Consider the following 20,931-nt stretch of genomic DNA (forward strand, 5'->3'; position numbering starts at 1 on the left):
ATAGGCCTACACAAATATAGTCAAACTGATCTTTGACAAAGGAGCAAAAGCCAGTCAATGGAAAAAGGATAATCTTTCCAACAAACGGTTCTGGAACAACTGGACATTCACAGGCAAATTCATGAATCACAGACCTTATACCTTTCACAAAATATAACTCAAAATGGATCATGGACTTAAAATGTAAAAACCAAAATGATAAAACTTAGAACACTGGAGAAAATCGTGGTGACCTTGGGTTTGTAATGATACAACACCAAAACCAAGATAAATAAAAGAAAAAATGATAAGACTTCATTACAATTAAAAATTCCTACTCTGCAGGACACTGTTAAGAGAATGAAAAGATAAGCCACAAACTTGGAGAAAAGTATTTGCAAAACACATATGTAATAAGACTGGTGTACAAAATATAAAACAGACACTTAAAACTCAACATAAGAAAATGAACAACTGGATTGAAAAATGGGCAAAAGGTTATGGAAGAAGATATATAAATGGAAAACGAACCCATGGAAAGGTGCTCAAAAACCAAAAAAAAAAAAAAATTTCTTCAGGAATTATTTATTGGATATCCATTTTGAACAAAAGTGATCTGTCACATGACACAATCCAAGTTTGGGATTTTCTTAAGGTGACTGAGTGGCCGCCGAATTCTAAACTGTTTCGTCATCCAGTCTGTTATCATTATGAACCAATTCTCTATTTCAGTTTCTTAATGGATGAGGGTGTTAATGCATATTATGTGAAAAATTATACCATAAGTAATAATGATCAGTTAAAAGAAATTCCCTCTTCTTTCATTTCTTTTTGGTATTTACACCTTTATACTACCAATGGGATATCTTTCTTGGCCCTGTCTTATTCGGGCAAAACACATTGCTCCTGGTGAATCTGACCCTGGATAATATTGGCTAGGCTCAGGACATTTGCTCTGGCCACAGTGGTCAGATAAATCTGGCCAAATCTGGCTAAATCACCTGAATGATGTTTCCACAGGTCAAGTGTAATATCTGTTTTTATCTTACTAGCTTTGTAAAGCACCTCAGTTTATCATCTCTGGGGAGCCCTTCAATCTGGGAAGACATTGCTGAAATAACAAAAAATAACAAAAGTAAACTACCATTTATTGAGGCAAGTGATGCGCTAAAAATTTGATAGTTTAAGAAACTGAGGCTCAGAAAAGTATTTCTAAGATAAACCCTGTCCCTTAACCACTAAATGTTTTCATCAGAATGATCGTAACCACCTGAATAGCAATAGCCAACCCATGTAACATTCACTCCCTCAGAAATAATCTTTTTTACGGTTCTTCCAGTCATTTTGATTTAGTATGTCGAAGAGTCAGTTTTCTGACTTGAATTTAAAATTTTACATCACTCCTCTTTAACAGTTTTTGTCTTCTAAGCTACGGAATGTTACTGAATCATCTGCATTTTGCAAGATTTTTTTCTCTTTCAAATGGTTATTAAAAATGTCAAACGACGTCAGGCCTCCTCCTGGTAATTTTATCAAAGCAGTATTTCCAACTAAGTGTTCAGACTCAACCAACCCTCAACAAAAAGTTGTCAAGTACTCTTTACAAGGGTCCAGCACTTAAACATCGCCAACTCCTCAAATATCAATAAACAAAGTCAGTGACAATTACCAAACAGCTCTATCACGTTTTTTGGTTCACCCCACTATTATAAGCCTGGGGAATATATTCAGGATATAATTAAGGTGAGAAAACAGGGGCAGCCCCAAAGTTAGGCAAAGAGGGGGGAAAAATCGAATTTAAAGCAAACATCTAAAACATTGATAACACGGGCAGTTTTTTAGATGCGGTAACCCGACACCTCAAAGCGGATCCTACAGAGACCACGAGCGTCTCCGCCGAGTCCTAACCCTGCTGGGCCTCGGACCCGCCATCCCCGACCCCCGGGGCAAGGAGGAACCCGCCGGAAAACCCACAGCTGCGAAAACAAGTTCGCTACCCCGACCTGACGCGCGAGGAGCCGAGCCGGGGCGGCCGCGAGGTCAGCGCCCGCTGCCCCACTCTCGCCCGTGCAGCGGGGACCCTAGCCCCACAAAAGGGCACGAACCCCTAGTTCCAAGAGCAGAAAGAGGAGGCGCTGGCCTCCGCCGGGCTCGACGACCAGAGCCGTCAACCCCGCCCCCACCCGACGGGCGACCCCGGCTCGACCAATTACGCCGCCCCTCCCCCACCGCCGAGCCGGCGCGAGTCCCCTCACAGCCCCCGCTCCGGTGGCCTCGTCGTGGAGACTCCGCCTCCTCAGACCCCGCAGCCGCCGCGGAGCTCTGTGGGGGCTGGAGTCCCGGAGACGGCCTTTCTGCGCACCAGTGGCGGAGCTGGGGACTACGACTCCCACAATGGTCCGCGCCCGCCCCTCTCCGTCGGCTTCCCGTCGCCCCAGACTACATTTCCCGACAGTCTTCGCGGCTCTCCCGCCCTCCCTCCCGAGACACGAGCCGAACTGGGCGTCAGGTCGGGGAGCCGGTCGGGTTCCCGCTCGCCGCCGCCGCCGCCCCCCGCAGCGACTCTCCCGCCGCGCCGGCCGCGGGAACTGCATCGCCAACTCTGCTCCGCCTCGGAGCTGCCGGCCCGAGAGCACAGAGTCCGGGACGCGAAAGGCAGAGCCCCCCATCACCTCCAGCCGAGGCGACCCCTCCCGGGTCCGCCCCGGTCTTACGCGGCCGCCGGAGCCCCCAGCCCCGAGCGGCCTCACGGCTCGGGGCCCGCATCCCGGCCCCTGCACTCCTGCAGCCGCCGCCCCCCACCCTGAACATGGACTCCGACTCCTGCGCCGCCGCCTTCCACCCTGAGGTGAGTGAGAGCTGCGCTCGGATCGCCCCCGATCACCCCCACTCCGGTCCTGCGCTACCCGGAGCCGGACCCCCGCCACTCGATCGCCAGCCTCCCTTCCCCCAGCTTTCTGTCGTCGCCCCCACCCCGGCGCCCAACCCCGCCCCCCACTGGGGCCCGCGCCCGGTCCTTCCCGCCGGCCCTTGCCTCGGTGTCCCTTCCGCGGGCGTAGGCGCCCCCTCCTCTCAGGCCGCAGTATCCTCGGGACCTGTCTGCGCCCCCGGCCCCTCCCTGCCTCGCTTACCCCTTCCCCGCCCCCGGGGACTCGGTCGGAGCGCCGCCGCCCGGCGCTCCCGCTTCTCGGATGAACCCCCCTCCCCCCACCCGGAGGGGCTCGCGGCCCCCCTCGGACTGCGACTCCGTACGCCCCCGCCTGCTCCCCTAATCCCTCGGGCCCACTGGCCCGCGCCCCGCCCCCTGACTCCCGCGCGGCCTCCGCCCCCTCCGGCTTCGGGGAGCGTTGTCCTTCGGGGTTCCCACCCCTGCAGGGGCTGGAGTCGATCCCCCTACCCCCAGCGAGGACGCCTACCCCTCCGGGGCCCCCGCCCCCGCCCGCGGGCCGTGCTCGCCCCGCCTTCCCCCCTCCTTCCGGGGTCGGCTCTCGGTTTCCCGGTCGGCGCCCCCGCCGCAGTCCCCTCTCCCCTCCTGAGGCCCGCCAGGTCCGGGGTGCGGGTCCGGCGGCGGGAGGCGGTGCCAAGCGCGCCCTCCCGCCGCGCTGACGCCTCGGGGGTTCGCGGGCCCTGCCCTCCCCCGACCCCGATCCTGCCGGTCTTCTCGCGCCCCCTCCCGCGCAGGATGGGCCCCGCACCTTCCGGGGCCGAGTATCGGCGGGGGGCGGCTTCCGCGGGAGGGCGGGGAGGGGGCCGCACCGCCATCTGCTTTTCCTAAAGGCGGCGGCGCGGCGGGCTGGGTGGGGGCGGTGCAAGTCCCCCCCGCCCGGCGCCCGAGGGCGCCGCGGCTTTCCACTCGGCGTCCGGGCTCCTGACCCACTTCTGCACGGTCGCCGCCGAAATAAAAGTTCTTCCCGAGAGTTTGAGGGCCGAGGGCTGCGGTCCTCTCACCACGGCCGGCGGGAGGGCGGTCGGTCGTCCCCCGGGGGTGGAGGCAGGATCTCTTCAGCGCCGGGAGCGCCGAGTCCCGCGCGGAGCCCAGTACTCCTCTAACTTGGCGTGCCCTTCGGGGTCCAGCCGGCGAGGGCTGCGGGGAGAAGGTGGTTTCTTGGAACTGCGAAAATAAGTGGCGCCCTTGGAAGGAAACCTGCAGGCAGCACGCCGGGGCCGCGCGGCTTTCTGGGCCCTGTCCTGGGGAGGGCTGGGCCGGGCTGGGCTCCGCTCTGCTCAGGAGTCCACCCCCTTTCTTCCCCTGCTTTCACCCTAACGCGGCACTGGGCCCCTAGGCTCTGGAAATGTTAGCTGAGCACCTAAGAATGGGGGTAGGGTGGGTGATAAAATGCTTGAAGAAAACCTCAATAACTGTTAGTCGAATAAACTGAAATAAAGTACAGTTGCTTTGCTCAGTAGCAAATAAAGGCTCTGTCTCCTTGAGCTGCTCTCCTCCTCAGGAGAAAATCCTTTCTTGTTGAGGGCGTTTCTAGATTGAATGGGGCCGGCCACACAAGCCAGAAGCTCTAGTGTTTCATCTTCAATGTGCAAATAAGACTACCTTTGCAGGAATGTTTCTGCGTTATTCTCCGAGTCAGGGGACATTTGGGTGACTGGCCGGCCCCCTGGATGTTGGAGCAGCGCCTCTGCAGGAGGAAACCTCGGTAGGAGGAGGGGGTCCTCACTAGCCTTGGCTGAGGAGGAATCAGGAGAGATTCAGCTCTAGGGTCCGAGGCCTGAGTAAGCTCTGAAGGATGAGAAGCAGTTGACTTTTGAAATCACTTAAAATGCTTGGTTACAGCTGTAGCAGCAGTTTATTTTCAAAATAGAAAACCTGTAGCAAAAAAGTAATTACTAGAGCTCCTGATAGGCCTGCAGAAACAATAGATAGTGTCAGAAAATGCCACTGGACGCTAAAAAAATAGGCTTTTGGACAAGCTTTTATCTCCCGACCAGTTTCCCAGTATTCTTGGCGTAACATCATGACACCACCTCTTTCAGCCTTCTAAAAACTGTTACTTCTTCATCCCAACTTAACCTTACCTTGTTTCTAGAGTGTTTTTAAATCTGGCAGTGTGTTTTTGAGTAGTTGTCAGTAAAAGCTCCAGCTTGCTTAGTTTTGTTTCTGTGATTCTACCAACGAGTGACTCCTGTCAAACACACGCCTTTTTCTTGCCCTTTTCTCGCCTGCTAACAGGAGTACTCCCCCAGTTACAAGAGGCGGAGGACCGTGGAGGATTTCAACAAATTCTGCACTTTTGTCTTGGCCTATGCTGGCTACATCCCTTATCCGAAGGAGGTAATCTTTGGCGCTTTTGAAACCTTTCTTGCTGGCAGTGACAAGGCGGTGGGTCTAGAAAGGCTTGGTGGGAGGACTCGGACAGTGGCTGGGCAAAGGTCTTTCTTGGAAACTTAGACCAGCCTGGGAAGTGGTTCCTAAAACGTGGATAGGAAATGCAGGCTTGTCTAGGAACGTTTCAATAAACTTTCAAAGTTTACTTGAAAATACCAGTTTGCTATCTGCTTGATCTTAATGGCCACTGCTTGGGTGCCTGCTATGGCCAGGCGCTGTTCTTGGCCCTTATGATGCTGTGAGGTAGGTGCTATTATTCACCCCCATTTTAAAGCTAAGGACACGGGCACGGACCCCTTGTCCTGGGTCCCAGACTAATGAGTGATGGAGTGTAGAATCCCACCAGATGGTTGGCCAGGTCCACACTGCCCTGTCTGGCCAGCAGCCTCCATGGCAGCACATAGCACATTACAGAGTCTGCAGAGACTGTGGCCTAAGTCCCACGTAGTTGAAGGGAGTTTTTTTTTCTTGCTGAGAAATGGGCAGAGCTGTGGACCAGCATTGCCATGGTGCTGAAACTTCAGGGGCCTCGTCCACACTGAGTGAGGCTGACAGAGGACTCTGGTACTTATAGGAGGCCAGATCCCAGCATCAGCTTGTCCTTTGCACTGCCGTCCGGGTGGATCACGCTTGCTTTCTGCCGCGCAGAATGTCGCCGCTCTTCGCAAATAAAATGCTTGCGTGGTCAGAAGGAACCATAGAGTTTAGCTCCCTGCTTTGGGGCAGTGATTACCTACTTTGATTGTGTAATATTTTGGGATATCGCAGGTTGTTTAAAAAAGAGTGTCAGAAAATTCTCAAAACTGATTTAAATTCACTTAATTAAAAAATACATCCTGTGGGAGTACAAATGGAGGGAGATTTTACAGTCAGGGCAGGAGAAGCAGGTTTGAGAGGGCGCCTTCGCCCCTTTCACAGCGTTTGTGCACATCAATTACGTTCCTGGCTGTGGGACAGCTGAGGGTTCAGCAAGGCCAGCAGGTTCCCTCTCCGGGGTTCATATTCTATCTGGGAGGTCGCACTAAAGTACAAACAGCACAGTTCCTAAAGGAGAATGCTGAGGAGAGCTGGGAAGCTTAGGTTATGAGCGGGCACGTCTGCAGGCCTGACCTGGCCCGGGGTGCGGGGAAGCTCTGCTCGGGTCAGCTCTCGTCGCTGGGGACTGGTTGAAATCATCGGAACCTGCCACGTTTGCCTCTGTCCTTTCAGGAACTCCCTTTGAGGAGCAGCCCCAGCCCCGCTAACAGCACCGCTGGTACAGTTGACAGCGACGGCTGGGACACTGGCTTCACGGACATCTCGTCCGCGGTGCCCTTGCCAGCCTCTGACCGCTGCTTTGGCCACCTGCAGCCCACCCTCCTGCAGCGAGCCAAGCCCAGTAATTTCCTGCTGGACAGAAAGAAGACCGACAAGCTGAAGAAGAAGAAGAAGAGGAAGCGAAGGGACAGTGACGTGGCCGTGAAGGAGGGGTACGTGGGCAGCTTGCTGAAGCTGGAAGCCGCTGGTCCGTATGCAGGGACCCCCACGAGTCCCACCCTGCAGGATAGCCCCCGGGCCTCTGGCGACCCCTGCTCGGGCTGGGACTCCGACACTCCTTCCAGTGGCTCTTGTGCCACTGTGTCACCTGATCAGGTCAAAGAAATAAAAACTGAAGGCAAACGGACTATCGTCCGGCAGGGAAAGCAAGTGGTGTTCCGGGATGAGGACAGCACGGGCAACGACGAGGACATAATGGTGGATTCAGGTGAGTGGTCTCTGGAGGACGGCTGGGCCGTTGTCCGGGGGTCTGCAGAGTGATTGTAAGGGGGAGTCTCAGAGCAGTCCCTTCCATGGAGAGTGACAGCAGCGTGTACCTCAGCACGTCAAGGGAGAAAGGTGCAAGAAGGGGGGTGGATACCCAGATGTTTAGGAAGTGGGTGGTGGCAGCTAGAGACATCCGGTTCCCAGACAGACCTCAAAACGCAAAAGCAGTGCAGCTCCGAAGCGCACATCTCATGGTAATTCCTGGGAACACACACTTCATTGCCTTTGGTCGTGCATTGACTGCATTTTCGGGGTGGGCGGCAGGAGCACCCTAAGTGGAATTTGAAATCGGCTCCGTTTGTTGAGGATCAGGTTTCACAGCAGCTCAGCTGCTTTGTCTCATTGGAGAGAGGGATACCGATGGAGAGGGATTCTGGGACGTTTTGCCCTCCTCTTACGTGTTTCTGTCCTTCCAGATGATGACTCCTGGGACCTTGTCACCTGCTTCTGCATGAAGCCATTTGCTGGCCGCCCCATGATAGAGTGTAACGAGTGCCATACCTGGATTCACCTGTCCTGTGCGAAAATCCGGAAGTCCAATGTGCCGGAAGTGTTTGTCTGCCAAAAGTGCCGGGACTCCAAGTTTGACATCCGCCGTTCCAACCGTTCCAGAATGGGCTCCCGGAAGCTATTTCTGGACTGACTGCTGGCAAGCAAGGACTCGGAAGGGACAGTAGGCTTGTTGGCCTCTCTCTTAGTTGAGCACAGAACTCTCAGCTCTGGTGCGGGCAGACCCCTGCCATTCAGGTGCCTAAGCAACAGGACAGGCTCTCCAAGGTATAAACTGTCCATGGCCAGTGACTGAATAAAAGCCTCGTTGGCCAAAGCTGCTGCTAGAGCTGTGTTCTCTGCAGTGCAGGTGGACTAAACACCCAAGTGTAGTGGGTTTGGTTCAGCTGAAAATGAGGGTACGTGGTAGTTGTGAATTCTTGCTGTCTTGTTAAACTCCCGCCGATTGGCACAAGTGCTAGCTGTTATTCCTACTTCCGCTGTGTTGGGGAGAGGTGTTCACTTTCCCTGGCCTGTTCACAAACAGCCATGCGTGCAAGCATTTTCTCGAGTGTAAGTCTTACCATAAGTGTCTGTACAGCAACCATCCAAGCTGCCCCTCCCTTAGTGGTCTCCTGTCCCCTGCCTTGCTGCTGCCTCTGTCCCCAGGGGTTGCCTGCTGGAGTCCTCGGGCCTCTAAAAGGAGCCTGGGGGTGGGGGGCCAGCTAGTGATCTCTAGCTTTCCTTCTGTTCGTTAAAAGGGACAGTATGTGGCCCCTTTTCTGTGGAAAGGGTTGGTTGTAGGGTTGAGGTGGTCGTGTTCATAACTCAAGTTTTCCTGTTTTGCACGATGTAAAAAAACCTGTCTTTTTGCACGTTAATAGCCAAAAGTATTGGCAGATTTCTGCCTGGGTGCCCTTTCTCTCCAGTTGGCATATGGGGGCCTGGGAATGCCCAGTCAAGCTGTTTTAAAGCGAGGGGGCACTTGGGTTCCCTCCTCGTCTCTTCTCCTCACCTTGTTCCAGTAGGAGCATAAAGGTTAGGCTGTCCCAGGGGAATGGCGTTGCTCTATGTGATGGGGTGAAGGAAAAGTGGGAGGACGTTCTCTCCCACAGGTGATTCTTAGTGTCCCCTCATACAGGCTGGCCTGCTAGTTCTGCAGGCCAAGGTTAGGACTTGAAGTCTTTTTTGTTTGTTTATTTTGAGTTGGTGAATGATAGGTAACATAGGCCTCCAGGTATATCCCATTGAACTGTGCAGAGTTCCTTAGATCTGGACTGGGAGACCCCTCCAGGACCAACTCTGGAGAAGCCAGGGAATTTGCACCTGAAGCCCTGCAGGGCCGAGTACCCTGGGACACTGGCTGTCCTGTGGCCCCAGGGCTGGAGGGCTTCAGCTTTGTCCGAAATGGACATTGCTTTGTAGCAATTCAAGTACTCCTCAAAAATGTTTTTTTTTTTTTTTTAATTCGATGGGTGTGTTTTCATAAACATGGTTTGTTATAAAGCATGAAAAGGGAAGAATATGCAAGTTAGTCATATTTGTTTACAGCAGGATGGACCCCCAGTTTCCCTGCGGGGGGCTTCTCCATGTGGCGTCCTTGCGCAGGACCACCAGGTGGACGCCCTCCCCATTCTCACTGAAGCACCAAGAGTTTGAACCTTAATTGGCTCATCAGAGCCCATATTTTGTCCTAGTATCATTCATGCTCAACCAGTCAACTGGCTTTTTTTTTGTTTAGTTTTTAATTCTGTTGCTTTTACTAACACAAAAATAGAAGTAGTTTCTGAAACCCAGTTTATTGTGAAGATCCCCAAGAGAGAAGTTCTGCTGTAGAGAGAAATAGTAAGAAGCTGGCTTAGAAACAACTTTCTCCCCAGACAACTGTCTGGCTCTGACTTGGGCAAACGTGCAGGAAAAGTTGGAGAGGAATTTGCCAAAGATTTGCCCCAGGACGTGGCCTGTCCAGTGTCTTCACGAGAATAGCCAAAGTTCCAAGGTGTTTTTCTTGTTTAGTTTTAAAAAAACCACAAAGTTTTAAAAGTGCATTTAAGAATCCGCGTGATTTTATGGTGGAACTTGAACTGCCTGTCCTGGCAGTGGCTGTATTATTGCTCTTCAGAAGGTTCAATGCCTGGTGACTCCTGGAAGGCTTTTGATATTCATCTCAATTTCTGTTTCTTCATTTCCTTTTTGTTCTTTTTACAGGTCTGTCCCTGTGGGTGGTGTCTAAGAAGTCCAGACACCTAGGTTTTTGTGTTGATTGAGCTAGGCAGCTGCAATCAGCTTTATGCAAATTAGGCATGGCCAACCTAGGCGCTCCCGGTTGGTGGCTAATGAGGTGAGGGGAGGGAAAGATGTCACCCCCTAAGTAGGCCCCTCCCATTGGCTTTGGCCAGGCCAGACACTTAACATCGTTTACATGGTTCTGTGTAATTATAAAGTTTATGTGTATAAAGCGAAGCTGTTTCTGTGAAACTGTATATTTTGTAAATAAAGATATTGCTACTTTGAGGTTGTCTAGCTTCAGGTGTTTCTGTTGTGTGCTGAAAGACAATTGTCTTTCTTCTACCTTCAATTCCACCAAACCATGACAAGAAGACTTGAGAAGTAGGGGCAGCTGGATGGCTCAGTTGGTTACAGCACAGTGCTCATAGTGCTAATGTCGCTGGTTTGATTCCCACATGGGCCAGTGAGCTCTGCCCTCCACGAGAGGACTTGGAACTGATGGATCCTGGAAAAACACACTATTCCCCCCGACCCAAAAAAAAAAAAAGCAAGCCTTGGGAAGTTAAAAGTCTGAGTTTGGTGTAGCAGGATGAAAAATGCCCACAGCCCTTACTATACTTTTCTAGTAAATCCTCCAGAAACAAACCACAAGATGATCAGAAATGAAGTTTTCATTTTCTTCATCAAATCGTATAAGAGCTTTAAACCCCAGAGAGGGGCTAACCTGCTTTGTAAAACACCCTCCTCAGCTTGTGTAGGCAGGATTGGAATCTCCTGGGGGCGCACATTTAGCCCCTTTACACCTGGGGGTTCGCAGTGCCTGAGCCTGTTCTGTCAATCAGCTGTGTCTGCCTAACTCACCTGGGATCAACTGGTACCTCTAGGACGTTCGGGCAGCCAAAATCGACGTTTTAGCACCTCCTATAACACCGAAAATACTAGCCAAGTTGGGCGTTGAGGCTTTCTCTGGTTTCAAGTTGTCTAAGGCTGTTGGTGGGTGTAAGTTCGAGAGGCACCAAAACAAAGACGTGAGGACGAAGGGCTTCACCGAGCTGGGGTGAAACTCCGGGGTCCCTAAGACGCGCGACGGGATTACTGCGCGAGGTGATGGCAATAGAGCAGAGCCAAGGCCGCCTGCACCTCCCCGCGGTCCCGCCCCTCACGCAGCCCCGCCAGGCCGCTGGCCCTGACTCGCCCCGCAGGGCCCGCCGCGCCCTACAGACCACGCCCACCGGCCCCGCCCCGGCGGCCAGCCCCGCCCTCTGGCCTTGCCGAGCCCACAGGCCCTGCCGCGCCCCGCAGGCCCCCGCCGCCATCTTTGTGAGGGGCAGCCGGGCCTGGGGTCTGGAGATGCCGAAGTCGTGCGCGGCCCGGCAATGCTGCAACCGCTACAGCAACCGCAGGAAGCAGCTCACGTTCCACCGGTGAGGGGCGGGAGTCCTGGGGGGCGCGGGGTTCTGGCTGCCGAGCCCGACTCACCCCGGGCTAATTGGCCGCTGTCCCCGCCGGAGCCCGAGGCCTGGCGGGCCGGGCGGGGACGCCAGGGTCGCTGCCCGGCCGCCGCGGAGGCCGCAGGAAGTGCGGCCGAGCCCCTCGCGGAGGCGCGCGGCCTGGGGACCTGCGCCGCCTCGGCCGGCCTGGGCGCGTGGGGAGACGATCGGAGAGGTTGAGTAACCTGTCTGTGGGCGCACAGCCTCCTGCCTGCCAGCCGGTCGGGGAAGGCCGCGGGCGGGCCCTGATGCGAGCTCAGGTCTCCCCACGTAGTGCCACCGCAGCACCTGGCACCCTCTGCAGTTATTGGGGAGGAGTCCCTTCCGTGTTTCAGGGACTTTATCTCGTTCACAGATGCAGCCCGGGACGTAGTAGGTGTTCGCTGTTTGCTGAACGCCTGACTGGTGGTGCCGCCTGTCGGCTTTGCGGTGCACTGGGCCCTCTGCCGAGCCCTCCGTGGCCTCGCGTCATGAAGGGAGGGTGGAGTGAAGGAATGAGAACGTCCGGGGCGTCGGGGGAGTGGTCCTGGCGCTGCCTTTGCGGGAGTCTGGGGAGGATGGCGGAGAGTTGGGAGCCTGTCCCTGCACTCCCTGCAGGCCCGGGGTGCCGGGCGGGGCCTGTGCAGTGAGGGGTTCCTGCCCGGGAGAACGTGTCTTCAGGTGCCGACCGAATGCTGCTCACTGTAAGGTTCCAGCCTGCGTCATTTCTGTCCCCTTCAGAGCATCGCCCGAAAAGCTGCTGCACTCATTGTCTCCACTTCCTCGCTTCCTTTTATCGTTTTCAAAGTAAATGTTTTCCTTTAAGTATATATAACACGCATACAGAAAAGTGCATATATCAATCACAAGTACACAGCCCAGCCAGCCGACTGGACACCCTGTGTGACTCCGTGAATTAGCCCATCACCAGCCCCCAAGAAACCCCCAACCTGTTCCCACGTCCCCAAGGGGTAACCCACGTCCTACCTTCCGTCAGAGTGATTGCTCTGGCCTGTTTCGAACTTTACTTCACACACTATGTACTTTTTTTGTCTTTTGGTCACCATTTTGTTTGTATACATGTAAGAAACTTCCAAACCTGTAGAGAATTTTATAAGTTTGAGTCAGAGGATATGACTGGAAGCAAGATCTCAACAGGCTGTGAAAAATGCTTCAGAGAATGACACTTTTGCAGTTTATTTTATGCATTTGAAAGGAGGTAACATGAGAGAGATAACGGAGGTGGGAGACAGCAGGTGGGGATGGGGTTACAGGAGAGTTAAGAGTCTCCAGTCTCTTGAGGTGGTTTCCTTCTTTCAAAGGGATAACCTAGAGGCACAGAAACAATGGACGGGGCAGGCTTAAGACAAAGAGAAACCTTTCACTAAAGAAGTTACTTACCTGGGGTGTGACCTGCCCAGTTAGAAATTGATGATCAGATGGCCCTGGACGGTTACTTCCCGTAGAGGCTCCTTTTTTGGTCCACGTCTGTGAGGCATCCTTGTTGCAATAGCAGTTGATGCTTTTTCACTGCTGCGTAGTACTCCTTTGACTGCATACACTGGAATTGATTTCTTCTAGAATTGAAGGGCATTTGGGTGCAGCCTTTGTGTGTTGACCATCTCAGGCACATGGCTTGACATTTCTGCCAGCATGAGTCTTCTTCCGGTGCATGTATCTGTATGTTTCAGTCAGATATATACCCGGGGTGTAGAGGCCCCTGGTTCTCTCTCATTCTAATCAGATTCTTGCCTCCACCCAACACCCCCACAAAAGAGCTGTCAAGTCCCCAGTGGCGCTTACAGTGCCAAATGCAGTGGTCCATCGTCATGTGAATTGACCTGTGCAGCATTTGACACAACTGACCCCTGAGCCCTTGAGACACTCTCACTTGGCTTCTAGGACACCTCAGCCTCTTTCTTTGTCATAGTGTCCCTTGTCTGTCTCCTGCTGGCTCCTCCTCATGTCCAACACTAGACGTTGCAGCACTTTCAGGCGAGAGCCATGGCCCTGTATCATCCCTGTACACACTTGCTCCCCAGGGCACTGATCTCACCCAGGCCTTTACACCCTTTATGCAGGGACACCCCCTTCCCCCATTGATGTCTCCAGACATGTGTGTCCACCTGCCACTCCCCTTCAGCATGTGGACATCTAAAAGGCACCTCAAGGAGCGGCCAGTTCGCTCAGTGGTTAGAGTGCGGTGCTCTTAACAACAAGGTTGCTGGTTCGATCCCCACATGGGCCACTGTAAGCTGTGCCCTCCACAACTAGATTTAAAGAACTACTTGACTTGGAGCTGATGGGTCCTGGAAAAACACACTTAAATAAAAGTTTTTTAAAAAAGTAAAAAATAAAAGGCATCTCAAATGTAACATCTAACATATCAAACCTAACACCCGAGGCCCCAAACCTGCCCCTCCTATAGCCTCCCCCATTTTAATATGTGACACTCCTTCCTTCTCTCTTTATTTCATGGCCCCTGGGCAAACATTATTTACATGGCTTCTGAGCTGCCTGCTCATTACCTCCTCCTGCTGACCCCCTGGTCCCAGCCAGCACGTGCCCTCCTGCAGCAGCCAGGATGGGCTCTCATCTCTGTGTGCCCAGAGCCTCCGGGGACGCCCCCGTCTGCCTGAGGCCCGCTCCTTCAGTCCCCACCCCTCCTCTTGCTTGGTCTCAGCCGAAGCTGCCTGACTGCTCCTCAAACGCGCCTGTCACGTGCCTTTGCTCTTCCTTCTGATACCCACATAGTGCTGAAGTGTCACCTCTCTGGTGGCCTTCCCTGACCACATGCCACTCTTCTTCCTACACAGTCTACATCTGTTTGGTTTCCCATCCGTGTTCCCGCGCTGGAACATGGCTCCATGAGGGCCGGACTGCCTTACTCCCACACCCCAGGCACCCAGAGCAGGCTCCCGAAGGAGGGCATGAATGAATGCAGGCTCACCTGGTCCTGGAGCTTCGGAAACAGCTCTGGCCATGTTCACGGTGTCCTGTTTCCTACTGGATGCTGTAAACAACCACGACAGAAGCCTCCAGAAGTTGGATGTGGTTTAACAGGTTGAGGTTACTGGGTTTTCCAAGTTGTCCAGTACAACACTGTGTCACGGTGAGGTGGAAATCCCAGGAGACTGAAGGGTTGAATCCAGCTTCGTGCCTTCCCTCACGTCTCCTCCATTGCCCGTAGGTTCCCGTTCAGCCGGCCCGAGCTGCTGAAGGCGTGGGTGCTGAATATCGGCCGGGGCAACTTCCAGCCCAAACAGCACACGGTCATCTGCTCGGAGCACTTCCGTCCTGAGTGCTTCAGCGCCTTTGGGAACCGCAAGAACCTCAAGCACAATGCCGTGCCCACGGTGTTCGCCTTTCAGGACACTGCGCAGGTGAGCACACCTCTGTCCTCCTCTTCACAGCCGGCAGGGGGAGGGGTGGCCTTTGCAGGGACAGCAGAGGCGGAGGCTGAGACCTATAGTGAGGTCAGCAGTTGTCAAGCCTCCGCGTTGGAGGCCAGCCGACTCCGCTGGCCATGACCTTCGTTTTAGGGAGTTTGCAACTTAAAGCCACTTTAAAAGTGAATCGTGCTTCACAACTGGATGCCGTTGAAGCATCGACGGGCGACTACAGCGAGAGCCCGGTCCTTGATGCGGTTCACGTTTGCTGGTCTCCCGTGGGCTCCAGGCCACACAGTGAAGGCCTTCCCAGGGGAGGGCAGCGGCTGTGTGGCTCTCAGACCTTGTCTTCTTCCGAGTAGCCAGCAGGGCTTGGGAGAGTGTGTTCAGGAAGCCAGAGGCTGTGCCACTGCCATTCATCAGGTCACCATTGGGCTCCTGTGTGCCACACGTGCCACCTGAGAGCTCTGTCCAGGGCCCAGAAGGATGATGCAGGTGGAGTGCTGGAGGGAGGGTGGGGACCGCGTGGGCAGAGGCTGGCAGGTAGAAGGGACTTGGGCACACTTAGGAACAGCATCAGCTCAGGCGGGCTGGTGGGTCACAGGGGCCAGCTGGTGGCAGGCTTGGACAGGCTGTGGCTTTCAGGTGAGGTCGGTGAGGCATGGCATGGCTTTGGAAGGCTCCTCTGGCTGGAAGCCACTGTGGTGTCACAGGAGTGCAGCCATGGTGGCCTGAGCTGACAGTGGGCGCAGTGAAGAGAGGACTGAGTGGGTGGCCTTTGCAGACCCGCAGGCTGAGAGGGAAGTGGCCAGGGAGAGCAGAGCACGCCGAGCCCCTGGGGAATGGGCTTCCGATGCCCCAAGGAATTTGGTCCTGTGCATGTTGAGTTTGCCGTCCCAGTGGGACATGGAGTGGACGTGTCTTGGTGAAGGGATGTGCAGGTTTGGCCCAGGAGAGAGTTCATGGCTAGTTGGACGTGGAAGCCATGAGGGCGATACTATTAGAATTCATAAATCCTAAAGGAGTACCGAGTTCCAGAGTGTGGGCCCCACAGTGGGGCACCTGGTTGAACCTGGTAGGGGGGAAACAAACACAAGGCTGACGGACACCTGTGCCAGTTGGGTTTCGTGGGGAATGAGAGAAACGGGAGCCAGCCTGTAGAAACCATGAGTTACAGGGTGTCAGAACAGGCGCCACCTGTCAGCGAACATGGCCCGGTGCCTTTTCCCTCCACCTTCCCTTCTCCACGTCCACGGTCACATTCCTGCAGGAGGGCCCTCCCTGACCAGTCGCCACCGCCCCTGCTGGCCCTTCCCTTCGTGTCCTGCGTGCTGGGCTTTCTAGCACGTCCACCACCCGCCCCACTCTTTCCTTTGTGTTGGTCTCCCCACCAATGTAAGCTCTGCGAGGGCCGGGACTCGTTTCACTGCCTTATTCCCTTCCCGGGCATGAAGTAGCTGCTTCAAGCATATTTTTTGGTTTTGTTTTTTTAATATGGAAGGCCTTTTATTTTTAGTTTATATATATACAAACTTTTATCTTACTGTGGTAAGCGCGCTTAACGAGATCTACCCTCAAACTTTCAAGTGTACAGTACACTGTTATGACATGTAGGCACAATGTGCTCAGGGCTCTCGAAGTTCATCGTTGGGCTTAACTGAACGTTTTTTTTAAGTTTTTTTTTTTTTTAATTGGGGAAGGGGAACAGGACTTTATGGGGAAACAGTGTGTATGTACTTCCAGGCCTTTTTTTTTCACAAGGCAAGTTGTTGTCCTTTCAGTCTTAGTTGTGGAGGGCGCAGCTCAGCTCCAGGTCCAGTTGCTGTTGCTAGTTGCAGGGGGCGCTGCCCACCATCCCTTGCGGGAGTCGAGGAATTGAACTGGCAACCTTGTGGTTGAGAGCCCACTGGCCCATGTGGGAATCGAACCGACAGCCTTCGGAGTTAGGAGCACGGAGCTCTAACCGCCTGAGCCACCGGGCCGGCCCTTAACTGAATTTTTAAGCTCTCTGGTTAGAGACTCCACACTCCCACCTCCCTCCGTGCATGTTTGTTAAGAGAGTGCACTTTGATCACTTTGTCCTGGAGAGATTACAGTTTAACAACTTGGGGTACATTTGTGATCTTCTCCTTAGTGCCTGGTGGGGGGAGAAGTTGCTTCTAGCCATGGCTCTGGCTTAGCTTGTGGACACCTGGAGACTGCAGGCTCTGAGTTGGATGTTTTCTACCATGTGATTTCCACTCATTGAACAAAATTTGAGTCACCTACTATGCAGTTAGAAGAATGCCAGGCTCTGGGGTGACACAAATTAGAACCTTCCTGGCTTCATACGGTCCTCTTCACCATCCCTATGATGTTCCCAAAGATTTGGGAACATCTTTGGAGAAAGAAGAGAGCGCCAGTGGGCAGGGAGTTGAGCTGGGCTGGGTTTCAGGGCCCAGTTTAATTGAACACACATGGGGCTGAGCATTGGGACAGAAGCACGAGGCCTGGCACCTGGTGTGGGACTCTCAGGGGTACAGATCTCTTACTTGCACCCCAATTGAGACGAACCTTGCGTCCACAGCAGCTCCATGTCTCTTGCAGCTGGTGAGGGAGGACGCAGACCCGGCTGGCGAGGGTGGAAATGCCGACTCTGAGAAGGAAAAGGTGAGTCTGGACTGGCGGCCACTGGACTGAGCTGCGAGGTGGAGGCTGAGCACAGTGGAGGCTGGCAGCGGGGTTTGTGGTGCCTTCCTCGCAGCCTAGGGTTTTGGATTCTGTTTTCCAAGGAAAGGGAAAGCAGCAGCCTCTCGTGCCTCCGTCCTGTGGTTATCACAACTGGTAGCTGGTGACAAGTCCAGCTCGTGCCTGATTTCTAAGGGTCCGGTCCTGGGCCCAGGGAGGAGGCTGGCTGTTTCTGCCAGTCCCCTGGATGCAGCCACCCCAGGGACAGAGCGACGGGATTGCTGGTGGGATGGACAGGTAACAGCTGTGGGACGACCTGGTGTCTGCGGCTCAGCTGCCTGCTTCTGCCTTTTGTTCCCAGGTCATCTCGGAGGCGGGGGCCCAAGAGCAAGGCCCAGGGAGGAAGATGGACACTGCTCTCCAAGCACTGCAGCTGCCCGCCAGCGCCGGAGGGCCTGGAGGACAGGTAAGGCGCCCGGCCGGGCATCAAAGGGCATGTGGGGGGTTGCTCTCAGCACGAGGGGCTTTGCTTCAAACAAAAGGAAGAAAACCAGTGCCCAAACCATGAGCACCAGGGCTGTGGCCGATTTCAGACCTTCCCAATAAAACATCCACAATTTGGGCAGGTTTGGATGTCAGCAGAGCTGCGGGAAGCGACCCTCGGGCCCCTGCCACCCAGACCCCTCTCCCGCAGAACAGCTCTGCCGCTGGTCCCTGGCTTTGGCCTCTGGGCACTGCTTACCTTCCACTCACCCGTGTCCTCAGGTCCTGCCACAGAGACCGGAAGCAACTGAGGCCCCTGGTCAGCCTGCCAAAGCCCCGCAACCATCCGATCACAGCTATGCCCTTTTGGACTTAGATGCCCTGAAAAAAAAGCTCTTCCTGACCCTGAAGGAAAATGAAAAGCTGCGGAAGCGCTTGAAGGCCCAGAGGCTGGTGATGCAGAGGATGTGTGGCCGTCTGCGAGCCCACAGAGCGGGGCTGCCGGGCCTCCGGGCCGGGCTGCGGCCCGAGCAGCAGAGCTGAGCCAGGCGGCCGGGCTCATCGGAGCCCTTGGGACGTGGACCTTTCAGTCCTGCTGCTGACCCTGGGCAGCAGTGAGCGTGCCAGGCCAAGTGAGGAGCCCAAGGTGGCATCAGACTGGGGGGGCGAGGCCGTGAGCATGACAAACTTGGTTCTCCAGGAGATGACAGCCCCAGCTGTCCTTTCAGCACAAGCTGGGCGAGTATCCTTGGAAGCACAGCATGACGAGCTGTCCCAAGTCAGAGTAGCAGACACTCCCCCTGCCATGGGGAGGAAGCCCATTTCCTTATGAGGCAGCTGGGTCCAGGGAAGGACCTGGTGCGTGGGTCACTCCTACCCCCGCACGAGAAGGTGAGGACTGACTAATGCGCCTGGACAGCCGGCTCTCCATAGACTGGCCTCCTTTGAGTGACAACATAATAAAGTATCTTCCTACACTGCCGGCTTCCCTGCTTTACTTAAAAATAAGCACTAATTCCAGGTTCTGTCCCGCATGCTTTGCTGCTGCTGAGAAGACGGACTTCCTATTTCCTGCTGAAGAGCAGTCAGAGCTCGGCCACCTTTGACTACAAAAAAAAAGGTGACTTTAGTTAAAAAGAAGAACTAAGAATTCTACTCTGAGATTTCCTAACTCTGGACTCTCTTTCTGAGGCACGTGTCTCATGTAGAATACAGAACCACAGCTTCAAGTTAAGCCTCATGGTTTAAAATATGGTATAAGCTGAGCATAAGGGCTGGGACGAGGCCCAAGGGGGCACTGCCCTTATTTTGCTCACTGCTAATAATGAACATACAGATGCATTGAAACACTATCCCCAGCTTTCAGGAAAGGTTTATTGCGGTAAGAGTGCCTTCTGTACAGTCCATTTCAAGCAGAATGAAGAGGGAAGTGGTAGCCACCGGCCGCGGAGGGCCCACGGCTGTGTCCGAAGTCAGACCCACTAATCGCATTGATTATTGCACAATTCACATTCGGAGCAGCAGCTCAGAAAAACTTTTTAAAAATGGAGATAAATATTATAGGATCGGACAACCTGAAGTGTTGTTTTTTTAAAAAAAAAATTGGAGGAAGGAGGTTATTAGCGATTACACTGGTACCAACGTCAGGGAGTGAAGCCAGATTGTAGCAATAGCGGCAGGGGCCTGTCAGAACCAGCAACCACCCAGGGCCTCTGCTCACTGGGTGACTGTACTGCAGTTAAGAGACCAGGCTGTTTGGAAGTATCCTGGCTCCCAGGATAATCTGCATCCAGCAGAGGCCAGTGAAGACAGAGGGTCCTGGGAGCAGGCACCCAGAAAGGAGTCCCCTGCGGGGAGGGCGCTGGACCTGACAGGTGTGGGGAGCCGCAGCGCCACCTGCCGGCCTCGGAGCTCCCAGCGCTCGAGAGTTGATTGAGGCTGGCTGAGCTGCGTGGGGCGGGGCTGGTGAGAGGGACATCAGCCCTTCCCCACTAGGATGTGGGGGTTGCTTCGCGAAGGACGTGACTTGTAACAGGGATGGCCATGGGACGGTGAGTTACACCACCGTCCCAAGGCAGGTGCCAGTGGAATGATTCGAGAAGTTCTGGGAGGGAAAAAAGACTAATTTCCAAAACCATTCGTTCTCAGATAAAAAGCAGATTTATAAACCCACACAATCCTCTCCAGATTCATACTTCAGCAGGAAAAGGTGGTTCTCGGGAAGTTGATGGGACAGATCCTCTCTTGACTGGAGACCTCCGTTCCTGGGAATGCCTTCCTTCCTTTCCATGTTCAGTGTGGATTCTAGAAAAGCAGTTCACAGTCCTGTGTGTGAGGGCAGGACGTTCCCTAATGACCTCAAGACAGACCGAAAAGTACTGCGGCTGCAGCCAGCTCGTGCTGAAGAGCCTGGGAGGGACCCAGGGGCAGCCGGGGCCCAGGGCCCTTCCCTCCGGGCACATGATCCTTGGGGAAATAGACACGGCTGTGCTGCAGTTCTGGTCCGGGTGGGCCTGCCTCAGCGGTACCCACAGCACCCGTGACAGTGGGGTGTCTGTGTGTCCCTTCACATAATTGGTACAGTACCACCTTCTACAGGAATAATATAAAATAAACACATCTGATGTCTGGGTTTTTCCCTGCTTCCAAATTTGTAGACTCCCAGGAAAAGGCTTTTTGCAGCTTCTTTTAATCTGGTTTCTCTAGCAGTTTATCCATCTGTATCAATCCTGTGAGCTGTGGAAGAAGAGGCAAACAGTGTATCTGTCAGAGGCAACTGTTTCCACGCCCTCTCCTTCACTCAGGGGTTCGGCAGATCAGGGGCTGCCGGCTGACAGCTGGTTCTGGAAGGGCAAGGAGCAGCTGGGTTGGTCTCACACCTAGGCGCCCGAGCTGCAGTTCCAAACAAAGAGCTTGCTCTAATTCCCCCAGGGACAGGCTGGCAGCCCCCTCTGGGCAGCATATCAGGACCCTGAGTCATGACGCCCAAGCCCACCTGGGAGCAGGCGGGTAACAGAGGGAAGGCGGTTCTCACCCCCCACTCTGACGTCCCGGGTCCCCGCGGGTGACTAAGCTCCCTTCC

General features: G+C 54.3%; 3 protein-coding genes across 4 annotated transcripts in view; 2 read left to right on the top strand and 1 right to left on the bottom strand.

Moving 5' to 3' along the window:
- The first annotated feature begins 2,460 nt into the window (after window positions 1-2,460).
- Window positions 2,461-10,126, top strand: PHF13 (PHD finger protein 13). The gene is made up of 4 exons (XM_033113604.1): window positions 2,461-2,827; window positions 5,165-5,266; window positions 6,530-7,064; window positions 7,540-10,126. Exons 1-4 carry the CDS (start codon window positions 2,789-2,791, stop codon window positions 7,764-7,766), a joined length of 903 nt encoding a protein of 300 aa, XP_032969495.1. The 5' UTR covers window positions 2,461-2,788; the 3' UTR covers window positions 7,767-10,126.
- Window positions 10,127-10,269: 143 nt separating this feature from the next.
- On the top strand, window positions 10,270-18,826 carry THAP3 (THAP domain containing 3). Of its 2 annotated transcripts, XM_033113602.1 has the most exons (5): window positions 10,270-11,265; window positions 14,501-14,693; window positions 17,286-17,348; window positions 17,728-17,832; window positions 18,132-18,826. In XM_033113602.1, the coding sequence occupies exons 1-5, from the start codon at window positions 10,949-10,951 to the stop codon at window positions 18,390-18,392; spliced, it is 939 nt and encodes a 312-aa protein (XP_032969493.1). In that variant the 5' UTR covers window positions 10,270-10,948; the 3' UTR covers window positions 18,393-18,826. The 2 variants fall into 2 exon arrangements, with proteins under 2 accessions (XP_032969493.1, XP_032969494.1); XM_033113603.1 differs by lacking the exon at window positions 17,286-17,348.
- Window positions 18,827-19,209: 383 nt separating this feature from the next.
- Window positions 19,210-20,931, bottom strand: part of DNAJC11 (DnaJ heat shock protein family (Hsp40) member C11) — a 59,604-nt gene continuing 57,882 nt past the window's right edge. Inside the window, exon 16 of the mRNA XM_033113601.1 lies at window positions 19,210-20,585. Within this exon, the coding sequence (XP_032969492.1) occupies window positions 20,560-20,585 (26 nt within the window). The 3' untranslated portion in view covers window positions 19,210-20,559. The remainder of the gene's footprint in view (window positions 20,586-20,931) is intronic.

This window comes from Rhinolophus ferrumequinum, chromosome 9, assembly GCF_004115265.2.
Source record: "Rhinolophus ferrumequinum isolate MPI-CBG mRhiFer1 chromosome 9, mRhiFer1_v1.p, whole genome shotgun sequence".
NCBI lineage: Eukaryota > Metazoa > Chordata > Mammalia > Chiroptera > Rhinolophidae > Rhinolophus > Rhinolophus ferrumequinum.